This window comes from Haliotis asinina, chromosome 14 (genome assembly GCF_037392515.1).
Source record: "Haliotis asinina isolate JCU_RB_2024 chromosome 14, JCU_Hal_asi_v2, whole genome shotgun sequence".
Classification (NCBI taxonomy): domain Eukaryota; kingdom Metazoa; phylum Mollusca; class Gastropoda; order Lepetellida; family Haliotidae; genus Haliotis; species Haliotis asinina.
The window spans coordinates 4557161-4582761 of record NC_090293.1 but is presented as its reverse complement, the minus strand read 5'-3'; the positions used below and the strand labels follow the sequence as shown (position 1 = coordinate 4582761).

The 25601-nt window shown below is 38.3% G+C and overlaps 1 protein-coding gene across 2 annotated transcripts in view; it reads right to left on the bottom strand.

Moving 5' to 3' along the window:
* The window catches only part of LOC137261298 (ankyrin repeat and SAM domain-containing protein 1A-like), a 166213-nt gene that overhangs the window by 98821 nt on the left and 41791 nt on the right, over positions 1 to 25601 (bottom strand). For both annotated transcript variants that reach the window (XM_067799022.1, XM_067799021.1), the window contains exons 3-12: positions 23139 to 23295; positions 20899 to 20973; positions 20337 to 20558; positions 19096 to 19171; positions 17880 to 17981; positions 17304 to 17508; positions 16722 to 16887; positions 15746 to 16346; positions 14129 to 14316; positions 12675 to 13092 (exon numbers count right to left, since the gene is read on the bottom strand). In XM_067799022.1, coding sequence (XP_067655123.1) covers positions 12675 to 13092; positions 14129 to 14316; positions 15746 to 16346; positions 16722 to 16887; positions 17304 to 17508; positions 17880 to 17981; positions 19096 to 19171; positions 20337 to 20558; positions 20899 to 20973; positions 23139 to 23295 — 2210 coding nt within the window. The remainder of the gene's footprint in view (positions 1 to 12674; positions 13093 to 14128; positions 14317 to 15745; positions 16347 to 16721; positions 16888 to 17303; positions 17509 to 17879; positions 17982 to 19095; positions 19172 to 20336; positions 20559 to 20898; positions 20974 to 23138; positions 23296 to 25601) is intronic.

Below are 25601 nucleotides of genomic sequence, written 5' to 3'. Positions count from 1 at the left end.
TATACTCCAGTGCTGAAACTGTCACAGAATTTCAATGTGGTCCCACATTATGTCCTACAAACCAAAATAGGCAGTGTCCCACAACTTATTCAGTGGGGGCCTCAGTAATAACTCCAGCTGAAATATCCAGGGAGGGTCACAAGTCTGTCACAACTGTATCAACACAGTCACTCATCTTCATGTTTACATCCAGTCACCATGACAATACATCCTACTCCATGAGCTCTGTTCCATCATCAGGCCTGTCCTTGATGTAAGTGACCTACACCCAGTGATATAGTTCCATATATACCCCACAGACCCACACTGTCTGGTTCAGGTAGCTTTAAACAACTCCCATATCACATGGGACACATCTACTGTCATATCAAATGTACCTTCTCCTGTGTATCTGTCCAGAGTTGGTGTGCTATAACTGTCATATCTCCTAGTCAAGTGTCCTATCTTCTCAAGCTACCTGTCACTTCATCTCTCCCTCCTGAAAGTATTCATCCATGACTGTACATACCTCAGTTCCAGGCCAGGGACCAACAGACACATTCTACACCAGGCCCTTCCACAAGGGAGGTTTGTGTCCCCCTTATTTCATGGGTAGTAGTTTCTCAGATTCCTTTGTGGAATATGGCCCTGACTTCACATAATGTCCCGCTACCACTGTATTCCTCATAGAAATTGATGCAAATGTCTGTATTTATCCATGCTGTGATTCACTAAGCTGAACAGTAAAAGTAGCATCAAGTTTGATATTAGGACAGATTCCTAACCTCACCCTTTAGATGGCTATGTAAACATACATATACCGAAGTAAGTTCAACAGCTTTAGTAGTTCACCCGCTGTGACAGGGTAATCACCATACACCATGATTATGTAAGCTAACACCTCCATGCCACTAACCAGTAAAGCACCTGTAAGAAGTGACAGAAAGCCAATTTACCATTGATAAAATCTCCCCAGCATGCCTAGTCTGGGACTATTCTGAAATAGTCCGAGAAAGCACACCAGAATGTTGTGTTACACAGCTCATTAAAGTAAGGTACAGTATCTGCAGTTGTGTTAATTACATTTGTTAATGTATTCAGTCATGGCAAAACTGACATTCAATGCGGAATCTATGCTATTTTAAGACAGCTAACTAATGTGATGAACTGTATGACACAATCTGAAGTTGTGATAATTGCAAACAAGTAAAAGCAAGTTTGATATTAAATCTTTCACGAGTTTAATACAAATGTTTTTCACGGAAGTGAGTTCAGTATTCAGTTTATGACTCTCCAACACAAGTTAACAGAAACTGCAGCTACACTGCCTACAGTATGAGGACTCTCAGCTGTCTGCAAGTCAAGCAAGGCCTAGTACCATTGCTGCAGAGGCATTAGCATTGTGATGTCAGAGATGTGAATCATTATGACGTCATATGTCTAGCTGCATTACACTAGTGTAATATATAAAAATATTACACTGCAGTTTCTTCCAGTGGAGACTAATTAATTACTGTATTCAGTCCAGGAAAACCTGACACCCAATGAGGAATCTATGCTACTCTAGGACAGCTAGTTAATGTGATGGACTGTACGACACAATCTGAAGTTAAGTTAATTGAATTCATTACTGTATTCAATCAAGGAAAAACTGACACCTAATGCTGAGTCTAAAGGGCTTTCATGTTGTGTTAGAAGAGTGAACTAAAGTAAGTGCTATACTGACTGAGCAAACAATTATTGACCTTGTTTATTAAAACAAACACCTAGAGCTGAACTGATAACATTCATCAGTGTATACATGATCAAGACAAACGTGACACAACTATTGACACTCTGTATCAGTGAGTGAGTGAGTTTAGTTTTATGCCGCAGTCAGCGATATGCCAGCCATATGGCAGCGGTCTATAAATAATCAAGTCTGGACCAGACAATCTAGCGATCAACAGCATGAGCATCAATCTGCACAATTACGAACCAATGACATGTCAACCAAGTGAGCGAGTCTGACCACCCAATCCCATTAGTTGCCTTAATACGACAAGCATTGTAGTCGCCTTTTATGGCAAGCATAGGTTGCTGAAGGCATATTCTACCCCAGACCTTCACGGGTCCTGTATTAAAGCAAACGGAAGAGAAGACTGGCAGAGATTTATCTATGATTCACTGTCATGGCAATATGGGAAAATATCTTCTTTTTCTGAATTCATTCAATGCAGTAACAAAACCTAAGCAGTAAGTGTCCTCCCCTTCAGTCAACTACAAAGTATAAAAGTATTTTTTGCAATAAATACTAACATGGATTGAGAAATGTTTAACTTTAATTTTGGAAATTGTTATGACACTGGGGCCGCTGAGAACTGGTCTGGAGATAATAACAGCCAGTGTCATACGGAGGGGTTGTGTATGACATCTACAGTATCAGGTAGTACAGTCTCCCCTATCTGTCTCAGTGCAAGCAGACAGTCAGCCAGATTACCGAAATGTCCACTAGTCCACACAGACAGCATCATACGGAGGGGTTGCTTATGACATCTACAGTATCAGGTAGTACAGTCTCCCCCTATCTGTCTCAGTGCAAGCAGACAGTCAGCCAGATTACCGAAATGTCCACTAGTCCACACAGACAGCATCATAAGGAGGGGTTGTGTATGACATCTACAGTATCAGGTAGTACAGTCTCCCCTATCTCTCTCAGTGCAAGCACAGTCAGCCAGTCTGCAGATATGTCCTCACAGACAACATCATACAGTGGGGTCCCTTGTGACATCATCTATGGTATCAGACAAACAGTACAAGCAATCAACCAGACTGAAAGCCATAACCACTGACCCACACAGATGAGATGCTGTATTCCTTATGCAAGTCTATCCACCATGCCAGCTATTTTAAGATCCTTTTTTTATTTCCTAGTATGCATGAACTGACCTGAGACTTAGTCAAGCGTGAAACGTACACAAACTTTCTACATTGACACAAACAGAAATCGGTCACATGTGGCATGTAAGGCAATCACAGCTGTTGAAGATAATATCAGGCCTCACTGAACGGCTTACCACTCAGACCCTTTGTTATTGTTAAGTGTGATATGGTGTTAGATTGAATAGCTGAACTTCCCATAACATTACCTGGTAAGACGACTCATTTGACTTACATAGATTCTGAAATTATGTAATTTTAAGTTGAAATGAAGCCTGGTGTGATTCAGAGGAAATCTAGACTTGTTTCATTTATGGCTTTGAAATTGCAGACACAGTTTGGTCAAAGGGACTTAAGGGACAGTGAGAGGCTAGCATACTTGTATGCTTCTTTGCTCTGCATAAAAAGCTATCTGTTTGGCTTGCCCTAAATACACAGTTTGCCTTTAGACTGTGTTTTACTTTCTAGTCATATTTCACATTCAACATATTTTTTTTTAACTTTTTCTATAGGGTTCAAGAAGACAGCTCCAAACAGTAAATATTTACATGGAATAATGAACAAAAAAGCTGGATTTTGGACAAATAATGGAAAAAATAACACTTAAATTTTTAATGTTTATCAAAAACCTCCAAGAACTCCCACAGCAATAAATTGATCAGCAAGTAAACATGATGGCTGCATTGATCAATACTGATGTACATGTTGGAGACACAGGATCTGGGTTACCGAAGAGTGAATGGTACAAAGTACACACTGACATTACAGTGCAAACTCACAGCCGCGGGAGAGTCTTACCAGGACAGTAAGGGAGATCCAACCACAAACATCAGAGTTTTTTAATGGATCAACAAAAAAATGCCCTATTGTCTTGCAGAGAAAATGTCTGTCTGGACAGCCTCATACCAAGAGATGTTCGCCATCGGTACTCTGTTATAAAAGGTGGATAAACTTACTTTCAGAAGTGCTTTACATTTATAACACTGTACATGAGCATGTTTGTGCGTCTGTGTGTGTGTCTCTCTGCCTGTCTTGTCATTGTGTGAATGTGTGTCTGTCTGCATGGACAACTGCTAGTTTAAATTACAGCACCATGGTACAGTTCAACATAACTGCCTACTCAGATACAGCATACAAGTCAGTGTTTGATCCCCTGGTAACTCGTGTCATGGAATATTGCTAAAAGCGAAGTAAAACTAAACTCACTCAGTTGTGTCTGACAACATTTTCAGCATGAAACATCTGGGGATCGAACCATGTTCTCCTGGCAGATGCTACAACCGTTATACACCACAGTTTGGGACAGTGCGAGATTAAGAACCCCGAAACACCCCTATCAGCTCTATCAGCTATAAGGAAGTAAGTTGTGATTTGTGTTTTACACCACTTTCAGCAACATTTCTGCAAAATCATGACATGAACCACCAGATATTGGCTTCACACATAGTACCCATGAGGGGAATTGAACACAGGCTCTATATTGCTCTAATGGAGAATCTATGTCTTAAGTCCAATGAATGAACGAACTCTAATACTGAAAGTCCACTCCACTTCTCTAAAGTTTATGCAAATGTCCATCAGAAAACCGTTCAAGCAATTAAGAAGTTCCACATCACTCACATTTTAGAATCAGGTAATTAACCATAATGTAGCTAAATAGATGTTACCCCTCAACTGACGATACAGAAGACTGGAATGTAAAATTCCAGACACACAGATACAATACACACACCTATCATCAACACAAAATAAAGCAACTTCTTAGAGAGAGGGCCAAAATGCTCACTCTTTTGACAACCAATTCTGCTACAGAAACACCTGTAGCCAGTACACCAAACATTCAGCCTACCTGAGTCTTGCTGAGGTCAAGGGGCCAGATGTTGAATCGTGTGTTGCTCCCAACAAACTCACATATTACAGGAAGCAAGGGTCATTAATCAAACTATTCTCAATAGTTCAAAACATTATCACCAAATTAGTAGCTGTAATCTCGTTGGGAATTGCTTGTGTCAACAAAGATTTGTTTGACATAAGACATATTAGGCAAGACAGAGTTAACCCTTGACATACCAGAGTTAACCACTCTAAAGGAACTGTAGTTTACAAATATTATCAGTATGAATCTCATATGTACATACTGATTTCCCAATTGGGAGTGCTCTGGGCACTCAAAGAAAGACAAAGAGGCACTTCTTTACAATATAGACATGTTAAAATAGTTTTTTTAATAAACTTAATCCAACTTCAACATTTTCAGTTGTAGATATCAGGCAAATTGATACACTTTACACACTGGTGGGATTTCTGTACAGTGAATTAAAATTTAACACTGCATCTGTATTAACTGTGTTACATAGCAACAAAAAAATCCCAAACAAGTTTTCACTTATAGACCTGTTTTCTGTTGAGAGTCTGTTGTCATCATACAGACTGTCATGTGACCTATTGAGTCAGTACATAGGAGATAACAAGGATACATTACATGCTGGTCAGCAGCTTGTGAATACTGTACATTGAAAAGTAGACAATGAAATCTGTTAATGAAGAACCTCCATGTGCAGGATGAGGATTGCTGCAACTATCTGCATATGACTGATTTGTTTGTGTTGGTTGTTTAATGTAGGACACAGCAATATCTCAGTCTCTTGGCATCAATAAATAAGAAAAACAGACCATCTAGTGATCGACATAATGAGCATCTATCTACATGTGAGTGAGTGACACCATCATCAGCAACATCACCATAAGCAGTGAACAATCAGGTTCAAACCTCATGAACAAGTGGATAATTGCATGAGCAACAATCTAACATTCAATCAAGGCTTAGTTATCCCCTAAAGACCATAAGACCCCCTTTGATGAAGACTCATCGGACAGTAGCTGTATAAACGGTGGTCATATTAACAGGGTCCAATCTGACCAGATTCCAGTGTATGACAATATTGCAATGCATGGCAAGTACTCATTCTACTCATCAATATGTCGGAAGTATGCCTTCCTTGGCAGTACAGTCAGACAGTGGTCACATGGTGCAACACACTGTGGGAAGCTCTCACCTGCAGAGATTTAGCCAGGTAAAAAACTATGCAGCTCACTTAGAATTACAAGTAGGTTTTTTAAACTGTTGTTTTCCTCGTTAACACCTGAAGTAGATGTGTGGCAGGGCGATTACACTCAGCAATGGTTCAAGAATATTGAGTGGCTAGAGCAACCCGGATGGGAAGGATCACGTTAACTACAACTTATTAACAGTTGACTGGATATCATGCCTGGAAAAATTAAAACAACATGCCATATTTGAATTCAGTAGTGAGTTAGGCGGGTATAAGGTTGCTTCTCTCAATATCCAAGCCATATTTTTGGAAAGGGATTATCAGAATTGTGGAGGATCAACCCATTGACCTCAGAATGTAACCCCCAAAATAACTACTATTGTTTCCAACAATCACATGTATACTAAAAACAATTATCGGTCAAAGTAGTAAAACTGGACGTCAAGAAATAATGCATATCCAGTTATTCAAATTATTATTTCAAACAATATCAATTTGGCATCAGTATCCGGTTGTATTTAGATAGCACCAGTGCTTCATTGGTATATGTGATGAGACAAAATTGTAATACCGTCCTGACAACTACCTATAGTTCATCCAACACAGCAAGTACTTCACTGTTGAATATTCCAGCCAATTCTCTTAATGGTGGCCACGCTACACTCTGTGTCAACAGCATGAATAGAAACCCATTTCCAGTTACATGTCAATATTAGCCAATATTATATCATAACAGCAGGTGTAGATAATAACATATTCCATTCTCAAAATCATGTTTCTGACAAGTCAAATACAGCTGGGTATGGACCGAAACATGAACAGTATATCATAATATTCAGCCACAACCATTATCACACTTCACACTGTCGATAATAAAAATATTAAACATCCCAAACCAACTTAAAGTTCAACTTCAAAGGTGCATAAATATTTAAAAAAACAAGTTTGTGCCAGTGTCATGCAAGTATGAAAAAATACTGGAATATTCCTCTTAATACAGTCAAGGTAATTCCTTCCAAGTTGAAGCAACTCACCAATGCTCCGTGACAGTCACTGTGAGAGATCCAAGAAATACAAAGAGGTGTCAATGTCTTTGTACAAATCAACTGTGATTGTTAGGATGTGTGTGCGGGACCATGCAATATTACAGCACAGCTAGTAGCTCCCGTACAGATGGCCAGGCAGCCAGCATTTCACTAAGACAAACACTGCTCCATTGCCGGGAAGTGACTCATTCAGACCAACACAAGGCACAGCATGGGACGGTGCTGGAGGAGTTATCTCCCTTTGTTCTAGCCCAAACCACTGGCATCACTTTCCTTTTATCTCAAGGCAGTAATTCTTTGGATTACAGATTTTCTTGCTCTTTTTGTCCAAATGCAAAGATCTGAACATACATTTGTAAACAAGATGTCAATCTGATCATGTGACTGTCAACATTCAAGGTTTATACAAATGATATTCCACATCTGACAGAAGTAAAGCACTGCTTGATATTTGATCCTGTAGCAATATTATAAATTATTTTCTGTTTTATTGTTGCAATGAAACACATTTCTTTCTTAATAATAAGTAATACATAGAGAAACTGAAACTGATACCGAAAGGTCATGATTTGTAAATGTCCCATGGCCTCTCCATTGTTGCATTTGCTTCTTTGCAAGTTGATATGACTCAACACTGGCAACCATTTGCATAAACAGTGTTCTTCTTGTTCAATCCAGAAGATTGAGGTGGTACTTACACATATATCAAAACAAAATCAAATGATGATACCCAACAGTTTGTGATATACATGAAATAAAGAAGACGGCATTTTATCTCTTTTCCTGGTGTACAGATCCTGAATGCAGTCTGCAGCTGCCTCTAGTCGAGTCAAAAGTCAAATCTGCATGATAGCCCCAGTTAAAAATAGCCCACATATTATTGCTTAACTCTAGAGAAGAGATCCCAATATATAATGTTATGACTAGGAGACATGGCACAGATTGTCATAACTGTGGCTAGTTGAGTTATAACAAACACTGAAATTAGCCATCTTTGTAACTCTGATGGAGGGCACAGATTTCAGTACCTGACACATCACTTATTACTGAACAAACTATATCAATAATTTTACCAATTGTATGTTTCTTTACAAATAATCGAAGTGTAAATTCATTACCCCTCTCCAAACCTCAGTCACTCCAGTCAAGAATAGTCAAACAAGAATAGTCATCCTTAAGACATGGAGCACTATTGACAAGCTAGTATTTAAATTCTAAATACAGAGAAGTTGTTCATATGTATATACAAGTGATTGTTTTGTAAGTTTGCTTTGTAAAATAGAAGAGAGAAAAGAGCAACATATATCCTGTTCTCTTTATGTATCTCCATCTGTTATGAAGGAGTATATCAGGTGTATCATACAGCCCTCACTGCAACATATATCCTGTTCTCTTTATGTATCTCCATCTATTATGAAGGAGTATATCAGGTGTATCATACAGCCCTCACTGCAACATATATCCTGTTCTCTTTATGTATCTCCATCTATTATGAAGGAGTATATCAGGTGTATCATACAGCCCTCACTGCAACATATATCCTGTTCTCTTTATGTATCTCCATCTATTATGAAGGAGTATATCAGGTGTATCATACAGCCCTCACTGCAACATATATCCTGTTCTCTTTATGTATCTCCATCTATTATGAAGGAGTATATCAGGTGTATCATACAGCCCTCACTGCAACATATATCCTGTTCTCTTTATGTATCTCCATCTATTATGAAGGAGTATATCAGGTGTATCATACAGCCCTCACTGCAACATATATCCTGTTCTCTTTATGTATCTCCATCTATTATGAAGGAGTATATCAGGTGTCTCATACAGCCCTCACTGCAACATATATCCTGTTCTCTTTATGTATCTCCATCTATTATGAAGGAGTATATCAGGTGTATCATACAGCCCTCACTGCAACATATATCCTGTTCTCTTTATGTATCTCCATCTATTATGAAGGAGTATATCAGGTGTATCATACAGCCCTCACTGCAACATATATCCTGTTCTCTTTATGTATCTCCATCTATTATGAAGGAGTATATCAGGTGTATCATACAGCCCTCACTGCAACATATATCCTGTTCTCTTTATGTATCTCCATCTATTATGAAGGAGTATATCAGGTGTATCATACAGCCCTCACTGCAACATATATCCTGTTCTCTTTATGTATCTCCATCTATTATGAAGGAGTATATCAGGTGTATCATACAGCCCTCACTGCAACATATATCCTGTTCTCTTTATGTATCTCCATCTATTATGAAGGAGTATATCAGGTGTATCATACAGCCCTCACTGCAACATATATCCTGTTCTCTTTATGTATCTCCATCTATTATGAAGGAGTATATCAGGTGTATCATACAGCCCTCACTGCAACATATGTCCTGTTCTCTTTATGTATCTCCATCTATTATGAAGGAGTATATCAGGTGTATCATACAGCCCTCACTGCAACATATATCCTGTTCTCTTTATGTATCTCCATCTATTATGAAGGAGTATATCAGGTGTATCATACAGCCCTCACTGCAACATATGTCCTGTTCTCTTTATGTATCTCCATCTATTATGAAGGAGTATATCAGGTGTATCATACAGCCCTCACTGCAACATATATCCTGTTCTCTTTATGTATCTCCATCTATTATGAAGGAGTATATCAGGTGTATCATACAGCCCTCACTGCAACATATATCCTGTTCTCTTTATGTATCTCCATCTATTATGAAGGAGTATATCAGGTGTATCATACAGCCCTCACTGCAACATATGTCCTGTTCTCTTTATGTATCTCCATCTATTATGAAGGAGTATATCAGGTGTATCATACAGCCCTCACTGCAACATATATCCTGTTCTCTTTATGTATCTCCATCTATTATGAAGGAGTATATCAGGTGTATCATACAGCCCTCACTGCAACATATATCCTGTTCTCTTTATGTATCTCCATCTATTATGAAGGAGTATATCAGGTGTATCATACAGCCCTCACTGCAACATATATCCTGTTCTCTTTATGTATCTCCATCTATTATGAAGGAGCATATCAGGTGTATCATACAGCCCTCACTGAATGCATATATGCATTGTTTTTTTATGTCAGTGACAACAATCCTTTACATTGTTCAATTATTCACCACATGACATACGACGAGTAGGTAACCATGGTGACAATGATGACAACTGATGGACCAGGAATAACTGGCGTATACACCACATAGATGATCATGATGTAGGTGGATACACATATAATGACATCCACAGTAACATGGAGACACACCTCACTGTACTAACAAGACATATTGAACATGTCATCAGTCAAATACATGATAAATAGAACACAACACACTAGGGAAATAGGAACAAAATTACAGAATGCATCAAATTTCAAAATCTGTAACTGAAATGTAAAAATAAACATAATTCTACATATATTGTTCTGAAGTATTCTATGTTGAAAATATTTTGACAAAAACTACCATTCCCAGTGTTCATTTCAAGGATAAGAATCAAGATATTCATTATTACAGGTCAGTAGAATGATTAAAAATGTTAATATGTATTTTATGCTTACTTAAAAAAAAATAGCAATATGCTTGAAGCTTCCTCAAAAATGCAAAACAATTCTTTCTCACTAAGATCATGGTTACATCACAAATTCTTGTCCAATTAACATCAGAATATTTATTATATCAATATATATATTCATCATACATATCCAAATACACAGCCTTGTGCATCACAATACATGTCCATCTTTCAATACTAGCTCAATTTCTCAGACAAACCAGAACCTCATTCCACCAAAACAAAACTCCAAATGAAATGGGCCAAATGAATCATTGCTGTCATGTCGTGATATAAGTTTACCTAGCTAACTAAGTTTGGGCATAACTGACTTCTCTTTATAACTATTTCAATCATATCCACAAATATACAACATGTTTACTTGTTTAAAATCCATTTGGCTTTATACATGCAACATTCTGTAGAGTACCAGGGTTCTTGTTGATTTTCAGAGTACTTCAGATACATACATACCCCTGGGAATTCTAAATTTCATGTAACAGTTAAGTTAAAAAAAACACTAGTACCCCATCAAATATGATAATGCTAAAGTGTCATTTGTATAAAGACAGTAACTCCCTACATGGCCAGCATGCCTGGGACTGTTCTACACCCGAGACCCCACTGACAGCACTGTGTACAATATCCACTGGACAATGAGATACAGGCTGATGAGGTGATAACAGCAGCACAACACGAAAACTAGAGATGTGAGATGCTGATATATAGATACCACTTAATGGGAAGTGAATGATTGTCTAGAATAATACAAGACTATGAAGAAATATCAAGGCATGCATTGAGGGGCACTTACATTGAGAGCTTCTGGACAGCGCTGAGCAACAACACAGAAGGAAAACAGATGCCTTTATAAAACGGTACATTCAGAACCGTTAAGAATGGAGAATCACTTACTGGCGCTGTATATCATTGAATTGTTTAACAGATTATTACAGGGTACGGAACTGATATCTTCTGAAGTTCTCAAGCTTTTATGGTGTGGTTGAATTTTGACAGTTCTGTCCGATGGGTTGATGACAAGAAGTGTTGATAAGAAAGTGACGCATACAAGGGAGATAACTCTAAAATCAAATTTCTTGAAAGAAAAGGAAGATGGAACATGCTTTCTCTTTACAATTCATTCCCAACGCACCTTCAAAAAGGGAAATTATGTCAGGAAGGCTTTTGTGAAAGAAAACAAATTATGTTCAAAGGAATGTGCAGGATGATCTGTCAGGTGTCCGAAATAACACAAGCACTGCCTCAACCTGTTATCCTTGTAAGTCACACCAGTCCTAACCAGAAACATTTGTACCTGGCAAAATATTCCCTAATATTAATCACTTTTCACTTTTCTGCAATGACACGCTTTTCAAACTCCATGTTTACTACCATACATGACCAGAGATATGAGGACCTAAAAAGCAGTCTGTAGAAAGTCGTCTTATCTAAGGGTTACACTTTCATCAAATTCATTTTTTTCTCTAGTGGTAAGAAAACAGTATTTAGCAGGTGATATCCTTGAAATAAAATAGTTCCCAAAGAACATGATGTACATGAAAAATAGAAAGAGAAATCAATGACATGTTAACCTGACTTTATGAAGGTAATGATTTTTGAAAACTACTTTTGAGGTAAAATCACTCAGAGGTAAGAACAGAATATTATGCTTCAGGGAAGCAGAATGAAGAAGTACATGCCTTGACTTTCCCATAGCTCGTAACTCTGACAACTATCATACGGGCAAAGATGAGAATGCTTAAGATTCATAGCACCATGTATCATGAAATTCACTTATATCCCTTTGTCTGTAAGCCTAATTTAATCGAAGTCATAACATTAAAGAATTGTTTTTTCACCAGTGAAATAAACCTGGGCTCTGTTAAACAATGCCACCATCTTAACACTGCCACACTAGCACTAGAGTAAGTTTGTTTTGACGTATGTCAGTTATCAATATCAGTACCAACATCACTGTGTAGAACAGTATTCGGACAAATAGAACACTTGAATTTAAAACTCTGGAAGAAAAATCATCCAAAATCGACTAAAAGAGATACAAACAAAAGGAAAAGACAATATTTTGCCCTACCTGCAAATATGCTTGTTTCGGTGTCAGCCTCACTAGTACTCTCTGAACTAATCCTTCGCCGTAACTGTACATGTTCCGTGAGTTGCTGCGTGTTTGTGGTAATTTCTCCATTACTCCCAGACTGACTGGGCTCCTCTGCTCGTTCTATAACAGTCTCCAGGACCTTGGAGGTTATGCGCTCCACCTTGGGTGGAGGCAGCATGGCGTCCTGGTCCTCCTCCTCCTCCTCTACACTGGTGCTGCTGTCAGTAGACTGGATGTTGTTATTGTCCGCGGGAAGTTTTACAGGGACTTTCATAGGTGGCTTGATAGGTGGCTTGATTGGTGGCTTGCCTGGCGGCTTAACTGGCTTGTTTTGGAGACTGGCAAGTATGGAAGCTTCTGTAAGGGTCTCCATGTCTTTGGATTTTCTCTTTTCCTAAAAGGTAGAAGTTTTGTTAATTTACACTTTCCAGCTTAAATAAAGTATCAGTCATGAGTATCACATTGTTCCATCTCTCTATTAGATAGAGTCAAGATGACCACATCTGCTCATATACAATTATACATCACAGGCCAATACAGAGAGACTATTACACAAGCAAGTGTGTCACGAACTTACACCAAACACAGCATGCAAGTGTGATGTCCTTCTTCACTGACATTGCGTTCAATTGCTTAATGATGTCACAGACGACAAAATATAGAAATGGTTGCTAGGCAAGAGTAACATCTGCACTGGTTATGTTTCACCATATGGGTAATAAAACACTATAACATCCAGCAAAGACATACTGAGCCCAGTTTACCCTCACAGGATACTACCAATTCAGTTCTACATAATAATAACAATAATAATAACGAAAATTTATATAGCACTGAATCCTCCTATAAGTGACCATATGACATCATGTATTACTCTGTCAATACATACATAGTACAAAGTATGAGTGTGAGTCGTTTTCCAGCAATGTCCTGGTCGGGACCAGTATGATTTTTGTAACACTGAATGACAAAGGTGTATATCTCCAGGATATACGTTCTGATAAATCTCAATTATACCCTGGATGCATTTACCCATTTATTACCTCCCTTGGCAGGCTTTTTATCCAATCAGGTGTCTACACTGGAAAGATGAGTGTACCAATCAAAACTCACCTTTGCTTTTTAAATTATCTAACCATTTAAATCTGGCAACCCAAATGATGCAGAGGTTCTCTGAAAGAGGCAGAAGCAGTTCTTGCATATTTGCAAAAGTTTCGAACCTGTCAGTTTGTCTGTATGATTTCCCCCAAATCAGTTGCAACTGCTACCTTTTTCGACACTGGCAAGTTTGATTGTAACACCTGCTTAGCTGACTGGCTACTCTTAGAACGCCGTAGAAGCATCCAGGGTATAGTGAAGATTTATTTTGACCCTAGAGATATCAAGAATGAGGTCTTGTATAACATCATGCAGCCTTCTACCAGACCTACCTGGGGGTTAATCTTCTGGGTAATGCCCTGCACTGCCGTGCTCGGTGAAGGAGGGGGGTAGTCTGGCGTGGGGGGCTGAACATAGCCAGTGGGAGACAGGGGGACATCCACACTGGAACGACTTGACCTCTTGTTCTCAAATTCCAGTGAACTTGGCTTCTGAACACGATCAGTACCATCGAAAGCTCCTGAACAGATAAATAGACACTTTGATCAGTTTTCATCACTCCGTTGGAAATGTTTTGCAAAATGTCTGATTTCTGACATACTTAATAGAAGTATTCAATAAAACCTGTACATGAATCTGGTCATTGAGTAACCTTACAGATCAATACAGAGCAATAAGACATTAAACAGGGTATATCACAACTTGAAAATATTCACCAAATTTTACAAAGGCAAGATAAACCTTGATGCATTCTGATATTGCTGTGAACTCTGTAGCATGCATGCACTCACACATAAGCATATTTTGGCCTTATCAAAATTAAAATAATTTGACAGTAGTTTAATAGCTATTACATGCCTTTGATGATTTGATAACTGAATTTTATACAATGATAACACTAAAATTGTATAGATACTTGGTAGAGAAATGAAACAAGAATCATCAGAAGCTGACATATCCCCCCGGCCCCCACATATGTGAAAGGACAAATCATCTGAAGGTTTCTTGATGTTTTTTTTATTGTTTAGTTTGAATCGTTTCCATGGAAATTATTAAAAACATAAATGCCATATATCTGTAAACAGCAAAAGGCACCATTTCAAGATCTGTCTCATATATCTACCAAGATCTGTTGAAAGATATCAATTGGTTTTCGAGTTGTGTTCCAGAAACAAAGCCACTCCCTCCTTTTTGAGACTAAGTCCGAATTGTTTCCAAGGACAACAACGGAAAAAATAGAAATGCCAAAAATTTGTAAATAGCAAAAGGCACCACTTTGTGATCTGCCTCACATATCTAACAAGTTTTGCTGAAATTTTTCAAATTGTGCTCCAGAAAACATCCCTCCATTTTGAGATTGTCAGCATTGTTTCTGTGGAAACTGGGAAAATGATGAATCATAAAAAACTGTAAATAGCAAAACGCAGCACTTTGGGGGCTGCCCCACAAATCTACCAAGTTTTACTGACAGATATTAAGAAGTTTTTGCGTTCTGCCCAGGAAACGAAACACATCTCTCACATTTCAAGACTAAGTCCGAAATGTTTCCATGGAAACCGAGAAAGTAATAGATCACAAAAACCTGGAGACAGCAAAAGGCAGCACTTTGGGTTCTGATTGATATATCTACCAAGTTTTGCAGAAAAATAATATACGGTTTTTGAGTTCTGCTCCAGAAACGAAGCAAAATAGCAAAAGGCACAACCATAGGTTCAGATTACTATCAGTTTTGGTTGAAAACTACTGAACGGTTTTTGAGTTATGCTCTGGAACAAAATGATTACGGGCGGGTGGGCAGACAGACGAGGTGCCAGGGGGATCAAAATACATCCATGTTACTTAAATTGTTAAACAAAACAAAAAGATATAAGCCTGAGCATGTGTGTGGAAAGTGCTTAAATGTCTGCCTTGTTTCCAAGACCATTAATTGTAAATCAACCAATATCTACCAATAACTGAGACACTGGAAGTTGAGAGTCCATCGTCAGAGGTGGCCGTGGAGAAATCTTCAGAATGATCAGTCTTTTCTTTCTCAATGGCAGACACTTCACTCCGGGACCAGTCATCTGAACTAAATACATCTGTGTTATTAGAGACATCAACAGAGTCACTTGTGATCTCTGAGGAAGTCTCTGGCTGTGCAGAGTTATCTCCCTTATCACTCTGAATCACATCTGGTGAGGGCGCGGGTTGAGCTTCTGTTACTTGCGAACATTCTATAGATTCTCCCTGTTCTTCTATCTCATTCTGTCCCTGCAGATCTTCAGAAACAGTTACTTCTGATTTCATAGACTCAGATTTTGGCAGAATATTACAATACACAGGACTTGGAAGTTTAGTTTGGTCTTTAGGTGCAGTGGAAGTAGAAGACACAGACTTCACAGCGCCACAATCTTCGCTGCCATCTGTCTCCTCGCGATGACTTGACACAGTATCATCTGTGTCTAAGCTGCGTTCATCTGCCTCCTGAGTGGTTTCCTGAGATTCCATCTGCTGACTGGACTGGCTGAGTCGGGTGGGGCGCCGCCGGGGTGGCTTCTTTGGGTGCTCCTGTAGAGAACAATGACAACAACTGAGACAGGAGATACTACTGTATGTAGGTCACTTCAGGCTGATGCAGGCAGATGTAATGCAGCTTTTAATAGCATTTCAGATATATCAGTTTAACAGAGGAGATCACGAAGTGATGCTAGTCTTAGATGTTTTGGAAAACTATATGTGGTTTGAGATCTGGAGAAGCTGAGAATATTAAACATCTGTAAAGTTTCTTTGGAGTTTTCTCAAAAGTATATCGAAGAGTGTATGAAAGTTATCTGTGTTTGTTTACAAGTGAAAATGAGTGAGCAAACGAAGAAACTTCAAATTTGGTAAAAATGAAAATAGAAAACAGTTCTGTTGTTACGACCACACCACATCCATCAGTACCTTAGCAACAGCTTCTGCAGCTGAAGATGTTGTCATGGAGATGCCTGTTGCCGGGCAACTAGTAACAGGAGGTGATCGCCGTGCTGTCTCCAGAGGATTCCGGGAACAGCGGATAGAGGGCGCTCGAGGTGGGATGGGAGGGGGGGATACATCCGGGCTCACAGGGCTGAGGCAGTAGAAAATATATGATACTGTTCAAAAACAGGGTAAACTGGTTAATGGTCTGACATGTTAATAAGAAGCAGAAAATGGTGAACAGATGTTGTATTATTAGTGATGTGTGAGATTTCTCTTTTGAAAGAAGTGAATGCAACATCCTTTGTCTGAATGAGCCATATCAGCTGCTCTTTGCTGATGAGAAGAGTGTTGTTGAGAGAGACTACTAACATAATTGGGTGGTCGGTCATGGTTGATGCACATCATTGTATCTCAGCTGCACAGACCTATGCTTATGCTGTCAATCACTGGATTGTCTTTTCTGGACTCAGTTATGTACAGAATGTCAACATGCAGCAAGAAAACTGCAAAGTATGGCACTAAACAACAAACAAAGACATATGGCCTCAGTTGCAGGGTGCTGACCTTTCTTGCCTCTTTGGTGCTGCCTTCTCTCTATTGTCACTGACGACCTTTGCGTACATCTGTGCAATGGGGTCACTGTTCTGGACTGGGGGGGATGGCTCGGCATCTGGCACCGGGATGGGATGGTCCTCAGGGCTGAAGTCGTACTCATCTTCTGAAGGTGTCCTGTCCTGCAGCACAACCTTGGTCAGGCCTTTGATGTGATCTGCGTGTGCAAGAGTTACCATTACAGATCAATCAAGGGGACATAAGGCTGTCATGATATGAGTGAGTTTTATGCCATTTTTAGCAACACTCCACCAATATCACAGCAAAGAACACCAGAAATGAGCTACACACATTGTACCCATGTAGGGAATTGGAGTCTATTTGCTCATAGAGAAGGTCTGTCAGAAATTCAATTTTAATCCATTGTATTCTTACAAAATCTTTAATGATGGTCAAAAGACAAATCTTAAAGGCGCATTAGTCATACATGTCAATCAAAGGAGAGTAAAGAACCAAACAGGCTCACAACTTTAAGGACACCTTAGCTCACAAAATCTTGTACTCCCTACAATCGACACTGACACTCACCACTGATGAGCTTCATGGCCTCCAGGGCCTTCTGTGACGGCAGTGATTTGAGGATTTCAGCAGCTGTGAGTCCCCGTCCATCTTCCTCATCCACCATGACACCTACAACACACATGAAGGTCCGCGTTGACAGCACAGAACACAAACAGATAACATGAACACAAAAAAGGTCAACAAACATACAAGTGTGAGCTACTGTAGAGTTGCTTGGGTTGCAGGTGTTGGAGGTGACAGCAAATATAGAAAGAGATAAACTCCCATTGCCTTCATCATCAAAAAGCCTATCATATGTAAATTTCTAATTTCAAATTTGCAAATATTGCAATATTTACATATTGTTACAACTACATACTGCAAAACAGACAATACTAGGTGTTACACAAGGCACTTCTACTGAATACATACACGCACTGTTGATTAGCACTATCATTCCATGCGTCTCACACACATTGCATGCTCAGTTCCTACCAGTGTATCTGCCTATAACATTATATACAGATTCGTACTTCCAGAGAAGAAAATATTTTGTTTACTGACTCACAATATTTTTCACGATATCATCTGAAACTGCAGAAACTTCAAGAAGCAAAACTTTCAACTCAAAAAGTGTCAGTTTCAGTATTTGATATAAATTTCTGATCCAGACCTTCAAAAACAAAGCAAGCAAGCATTTTAACTAGAAACCAACTTCCTACAAATGGTGTGATATTGTCTTATATGACAAACTTGCAAAGACAAGTCGTAAGGAGTTAACTCCCTTTGGCTACAAGATTGCAATTTGGTATTGCAGACCTCACTCAGTCTGTCTCAGTCCCTGAACCATTTTATTCAAACTTTTATAAAGTACCTGTCATAATACCACAGTTCTAAATTAAGCAAGTCTATATTTCCAAATGATCAGGATTCAAGGTCTCCTTCCTATCAAAATTACAGAATCAAGAACTGTATTGTCCATTTATTTATAGCTGTTTTAACTTTTTGATGCTAATCGTGATATTCTAGTTGTTTTACTGTCCTTCGTTGACTGGTTTCATAACGTACATATGGTCCTTTTCATTGCTGAATGTTCTCCCCATGATATGGCTGAAATATTGCCGACGTGACGTTACATATTAACTCACTCACTCACTCACTCACTCACTCACTATAAAATTAAGAGGCAAGTGTTCTTCATTCATCACTTTGACAAGTGCATTCCAAATGTTGCTCATCTTACCTCGGTCTAGCAGGAGTTTGATGACATCAGTTTTACAGTAAGTAGCAGCTTCATGCAATGGCGTGCCTGCGTCAGTCTGAAACACAACACACTGTTAGTAAACACACAGACACAGACACAGACACAAACAGACAGACACAGACAGACACAGACACGCACGCACACGCATGCACACTCGCACACACACGCGCCCCAATCTCACACGCACTCACGCGCACACACAGACACACACAGTTAGTTGTTTGTGTGACAACACAGGTAAAGCAATAAGCAGCATCGCAGTGTGAAGTGAGGGGGAGAGGAGAGTATGAGGAAAGATTGGTTGGTTGGTTGGTTGGCTAGCTGTTTAACACCACCCTCAACAACAATATTCAAGCCATATGCCAGTGATCTGCAAAGAATCCAGTCAGACCAGACAATCCAGTGATCAACAGCATGATTTACACACACTGGGATACGATGATGTGTGAACCAATCCTGTTTGTCACCTCTTATCACAAGCATAAAGACGACTGAATGTCAGTTCTAACTGGGATCATCATGGGTGACATCTGCAGCTACCAAACATGCTTGTGGACTCATGATTAGACACGATAAATGCAGTGCATCATTTTGTTATTCAATACATCCAAGTCAGGTGAGTTAGGACACATAAACAAGTCAGCTACAACCAACTGAAACTGTAGCTCCCCTACACACACTGCAGAAAACACATGCACACATCATCTCAAATCAGGCTGTCAGCATTTCATATCCACAATGAGTCACTAAACATCTGGAGCATGCAGATGTTATTTAATTATTACAGGGATCACAATTTGGTACTGAATGCTTGAAAGCAAATTAAGGTTTAGTATTATCTAAAAAAAGAACATCGTTTGGCCAGAAAATAACTTTTATCATAACATAATGACTCTAAACACTGTCCTGTTTTCTATTAATGTCTGAATGTCTTCACATTAAGTGGGCAAGTGCTGTGCTTTGACTGTTATCATTGTAAGCATTCACCAAGTTGTATATAGCACATGGATTAGCGCAATATAAATGCACATGTATTATCATTACAAGTGTATCAACATCTAATGACAACATGTGACAACATACTGACATGAAATTTTGTTAGGTTTCGACGTTTAACTTGCCTTCTTTAAAGCTATCTATGAGGGGGCATGCAAGCAGTCATTTCTAACGATGTCATATTATCTGAGAGAAACCACTGCAGTCCATGTGTGAGGTCATACCTTTAGGTTGACACTGAAACCTGAATCCAGGAGATACTGGACAATGGCACGATGTCCGCTCCTTGACGCTAGATGTAAAGGAGAGTGGTTCAAGATCAAGTTGTTCACAAGTGTTGGGTGAGTTGTGATCAACTGTTTGACAACATCAAGGCGGCCATATTGGGCAGCAAGATCCAAGGGGGAGAACTCTCCAAGGTTTCGTATGGTTGGATCTGCATTATCCTGAAATATCATTATAACCTTTGAGTAGCAGGAAAGGGAAATTCAAAAACAACTTATATACTTCCTGTATGTCAAAATCAGAAGCAGTATTCAATTCAGATCAAATAGATAGCTGTAGGAATCCAAGTTTGGATACTTTGGATGTCAGAATTCATTTACCGTGATTCAAAGGTTAATTTTGACAAAATTATCTTCCAAAACATATAGAACTCAAAAGGTTTATTTAATCAGAAGCAATGCAGCTTTTCATTGGCAAATCAAGGGAAATGTCACTCCAGAAGCTCACCTACTAATACTGAAGACAGGAAACCTTTAACAAAGGGACATAACTCTGACCTACCTGGAGAAGGACTGAAACAGTTATACAATGACCATGTTGAGCAGCACAATGAAGTGGTGTCTCACCATCACTGTTCTGAAATTATACAAAATTCAACTTTATTAGATGACATAAGTTAGCTCTGCATGTTGTATAAATGAGTTTATGCAACGGCATAGGTACAACAGCAGCAGTCTGTAAATAATCAAGCCTACACCAGACAATCCAGTGATTAAAGGTATGAGCATCAATCCATGCAATTGGGATACGACGACATGTGTCAACCACGTTGGCAAGCTACTGGCCACCCAATCCCATTAGTCGTCTCTTATGACAAGCATGGGTGGGTTACTGAAGATTACTTCTAACACAGATCTTCACAGATCGAAACGTATGAAAAAAGAAGTTGTAATCCATAAAAACATCTCATGCATTTATTTCTCGTACACATTATGTGGGGATAAAATTATGGATCACATATAAACAGAAGCGTTTCTTATTTTTCTTTCCAGGTTTTTTTAGAAGCTATGCGGTACAAAGTAAAAAACACTTGGAAAAAAATACAGGAAGACTTGATCTTTCATGTGATCCCTCATTTTTTCCTTCAGTATATGAAATTCTCAAATCTGATTCTTCACAAAGGTTCATAGTAAAAGATCATTATCGGATTCTTAATTACTTTTGATGTTACTTATCACAAATTTACAGCTCTATGATGTCAGTCGATATTGTAGCAAACAATGCTGTTATTAGTGTTAAGCTGTTATGTAAACCCCTGCTCAACCCAGTAGGTAGAATGGGATCTCTTCTAACCCGGACTCAACTCCCCTCTTGGGACGGTCACTGTTATTTCATACATTATATACAAAAGGCAAAAACAATAATGTTACAACTTCAGTTTTATATGAATTGAACTACAGTAAAACATAAAATAACATACAAGAAAGGAACAGATCACTGTATTGATCATAACACATTAACAATATTAAGCAGTAGAGTGTTAGGAGAGAACCTCTTTTGTTAATATAATAAACAATAATTCATTGAAAAACAAGGAAATAGCACCGCCAGTATCCACTGCTGTGTTGCACATGAGATTTATTTTGGGAGCAAATAATGAAATTATGAAGGTAAAACAAAAAAAATAAAAGATTAATAATAACAATGTTTTATATGTTTGGTAAAACATACGATAGGTCTTATTTAGTGGACAGAGTAATGAGCAACATGGGGGTAAACATTAACAACCACAGTTCTTTAAAAATGTAGGCTTAAAAATGATTTATGTCCTTGGAAACAGTTATCAAATGTGAAATAAATAGACATAAAACACACTTGGCATTGAGAAAATAGCCAATCAAAAGCGATAACTCTGAATGCTGAAGATCATAAACATCTAGAAATGGAGATAAATTCTAGAAAAAATATCAATACATTGTCCCACAAAGACGTGTTTATGTTGTTTATCGTCAATAATTCAAACAATGTAAGTAATAATTGTAAGGTTTCAAAGACGTATTTAAAACACCCCCATACATACACCTAAAAACATCAGTAAGACCCAGCAGTTAAATCTGCAACCCAAAAAGAAATTGATCATACCAACAACATCCCATCTTTGACCAGGACTGAAATAGTAAAATCACAAATATGACTCAACAGTTGAAAAATTACTGTGAATGCATAAGCCTTTTTTTAGTCTCAGATCACTGCTGTCTACACTATCGTACTGCAGGGTACAGAGATGCCAATCCCAAAGTGTTGCAAATAGTAGTTTGAACGATCAAAATTAGTAGTTTGACCATAAAATTAGCTGTCAATTAAATATTAAAAATCATGATGGATTCTCAGAAATATAATATGATACTAATCAACAGTAAAACTTTAATTTCACATATTGCCAACAGCAAATTTAAAAATGATCAGCAATACATTTCTTCTTGTCATCACAGTTTGGCGAAAATGCATTTAATTGACAAAAGTATATGTTTAACTGTATATCTGAATTTTAATGAATTTTCTTAAAATAAATTTCGATGCGACTATAATAAAATTGTAGAACTAGGTCATCCCTGCATGGTACTCTGGTACAATCGATTGTCACACCAGAAACCTGTGATGGCAGATACAAATCCCAGTGTTCTGGAAGTATGTGTGTGTCAACAATACACTTGTGATATGCAATATACATGTACAAATTGTGTCCCTATACTAACTTGTGCCCTGATCTGACCATGTACAGACTGTATCTCTTTAGTTACCTGTGCGTTGATCTGAGCAGGTATTGATGAGGGTTGTAGAAGCAAGGTGCAGATGTCAGAACGACCACTCCATGAGGCTAAATGAAGGGGTGTGCATCCTCGTTCATCAGTGGCATTGACGAGAGCCTCATTTTGAAGGAGGAGTGTCACTGCTTCCCTGCAAGCATATCGATGTTGAGGTTGGTACAACTTTGTGATGGTTCAGAACTGGGTCATTTCTATAATAAACACTAGTGGTGTTCCAATTAATCGAAACAATCAAAGACTGGCCGCAGTGACCAAACGACCAGGGAATCGATCGCATTTTCTCATGATCAAACACAAACGATTTGGGAACAATTAATGAAGTCATTAAAACACTTGATGATGAAACATGTCTTCAATTTTCTCAGGACCTGAAAACTTGTTTTTATTCTTAGAAAACTCACTTCACTAACTCAAAAGTCATGATTGAATATTTCTTGAAGACTCCAGGAAGTGAATGTTCATGACGCATCAGTCATCACTTTAGAGTATCAAGTTGAATCATGTTATACACATCCGCAATAACAACCTGAACAGGAAAATCTGAAAAATCTTTCATATCCAACTTTTTTCGAAGATTGTTGGTTGATAATGAAACAATCATCAATTGTGAGATTTTAACCACTTCCCAATACTAATATACACACGTCATTTGTGACAGAGTAATCTTCAACAAAATGATCTGTTGATTAAGAGTGATAATTTATGTATATGTACTACTTCTTTGTTCAGTAATAAATAAGGAAGGATATCAATAAAAATAGCGTCATTCTCCAACTTCATCTTTAATTTGTATTGATTATAATGGCAATATACAAAACGTCTGTTCCCACGTACTTGTGCATGCTCAACTGCTAATGCATTCTTACCCAAGGAAACTGAAGCCACTTTTGTGGTGCTAGAAGCTTTACAGTCATATGACAGGACCCATTCACTGCTGAGTGAATAGAGGCAATTCATGAACAAACTACAGACTACATGTGTGATGCATGCTTTTTTTAAAATCTTGTGTAAAGTCAAACTCTAGCAAGGGGCAACATTAAACACAGTTTAATAACAAGATGTATACCATGATATATGGCCCGAATAAGCCAGGGTATCATCAGCATCGTAAACTCAACAGAATTTCAGCCAAACAACTGGTCTGGTACCTCTCAAAAGTTACCAGATGGGCCAGAAAGTTTCCAGTCCAGACTGTTCTGGATTAAGAAAAACAAGAGTCATCAGAAGATGACATATCCCCCCGGCCCCCACATATTGGAAAGGACAAATCATCTGACAGTTACTTATTTTGTTTTTAGACCATGTCTGAATTGTTTCCATGGAATTCATGAAAAATATAAATGCCATATATCTGTAAAGTCACCATTTCAAGATCTGTCTCATATATCTGTCAAGATCTTTTGAAAGATATGAAATGGTTTTCAAGTTGTGCTCTGGAAACTAAGTCTGCAAGGTGTTCATGGAACCGAGAAAATAATAAATCACAAAAACCTGTAAATACCAAAAGGCACTACTTTGGGATCTGCCACGCATATCTACAAAGTTAGACTGACAGATATTAAGAAGTTTTTTAGTTATGCTCCGGAAACAAAGCCTATCCCTCCATTTTGAGACTACGTCCGCAACATTTCCATGGAAACTGAGAAAATAATAAATCACAAAAGCCTGTTAATAGCAAAAGGCACCACTTTGGGGTCTGCCACACATATCTACCAAGTTTTGCAGAAAAATATTGAACGTTTTTTGAGTTATGCTCTGGAAACGAAGCCCAACCCACCATTAGACTAACACCAAAATGTCCTATGGAAAAACAAAAAAACTAAAAATGCCAAAACTGCGCAAATAGCAAAAGGCACAACTATAACTTGAGATTATTATATCTATCAAGTTTGGTCTGAAAATACTGAACGGTTCCTGAGTTACAAGGCCTTAGTCATTATACTCAAAGTCAGATTCGTCCAAGACATTGGGGATGCAACTTTACAAAAACTGTTGCCAAACAAACTGTCCCAGACAGTTGGGCAAGCGGGAGTTTGAAACACTCGTATCATGTTACTTTGTGAAAGGCTTCCATGAACACATGACAAGCATATCTCCAGCATAAATAATGACTTCATAAAAATATAGGTGACTTGGTTTGAGCACAATGTCGGTTCTATCCAATTTGTCAACTTGTGTGAGAAATAGAAAACAGTAAAAATAGTATACCCATTGTAGACTCTCCTCACAATTCATTTGATGTGAAGCACTAAATAGCTATGAAAACCATTTGACTTGATAACTAAAAATCAGTGACATCAGTTGCTAGCATAAAGACTAAGCATTTCCTTTTCTAACACATATTACCAACACGTGAGAGGACAGGAAATATAATTAAATGAATGTTTATTGTCGTGAATAATAATGAACTGGATCCCTGTCATGAATGTTATATGA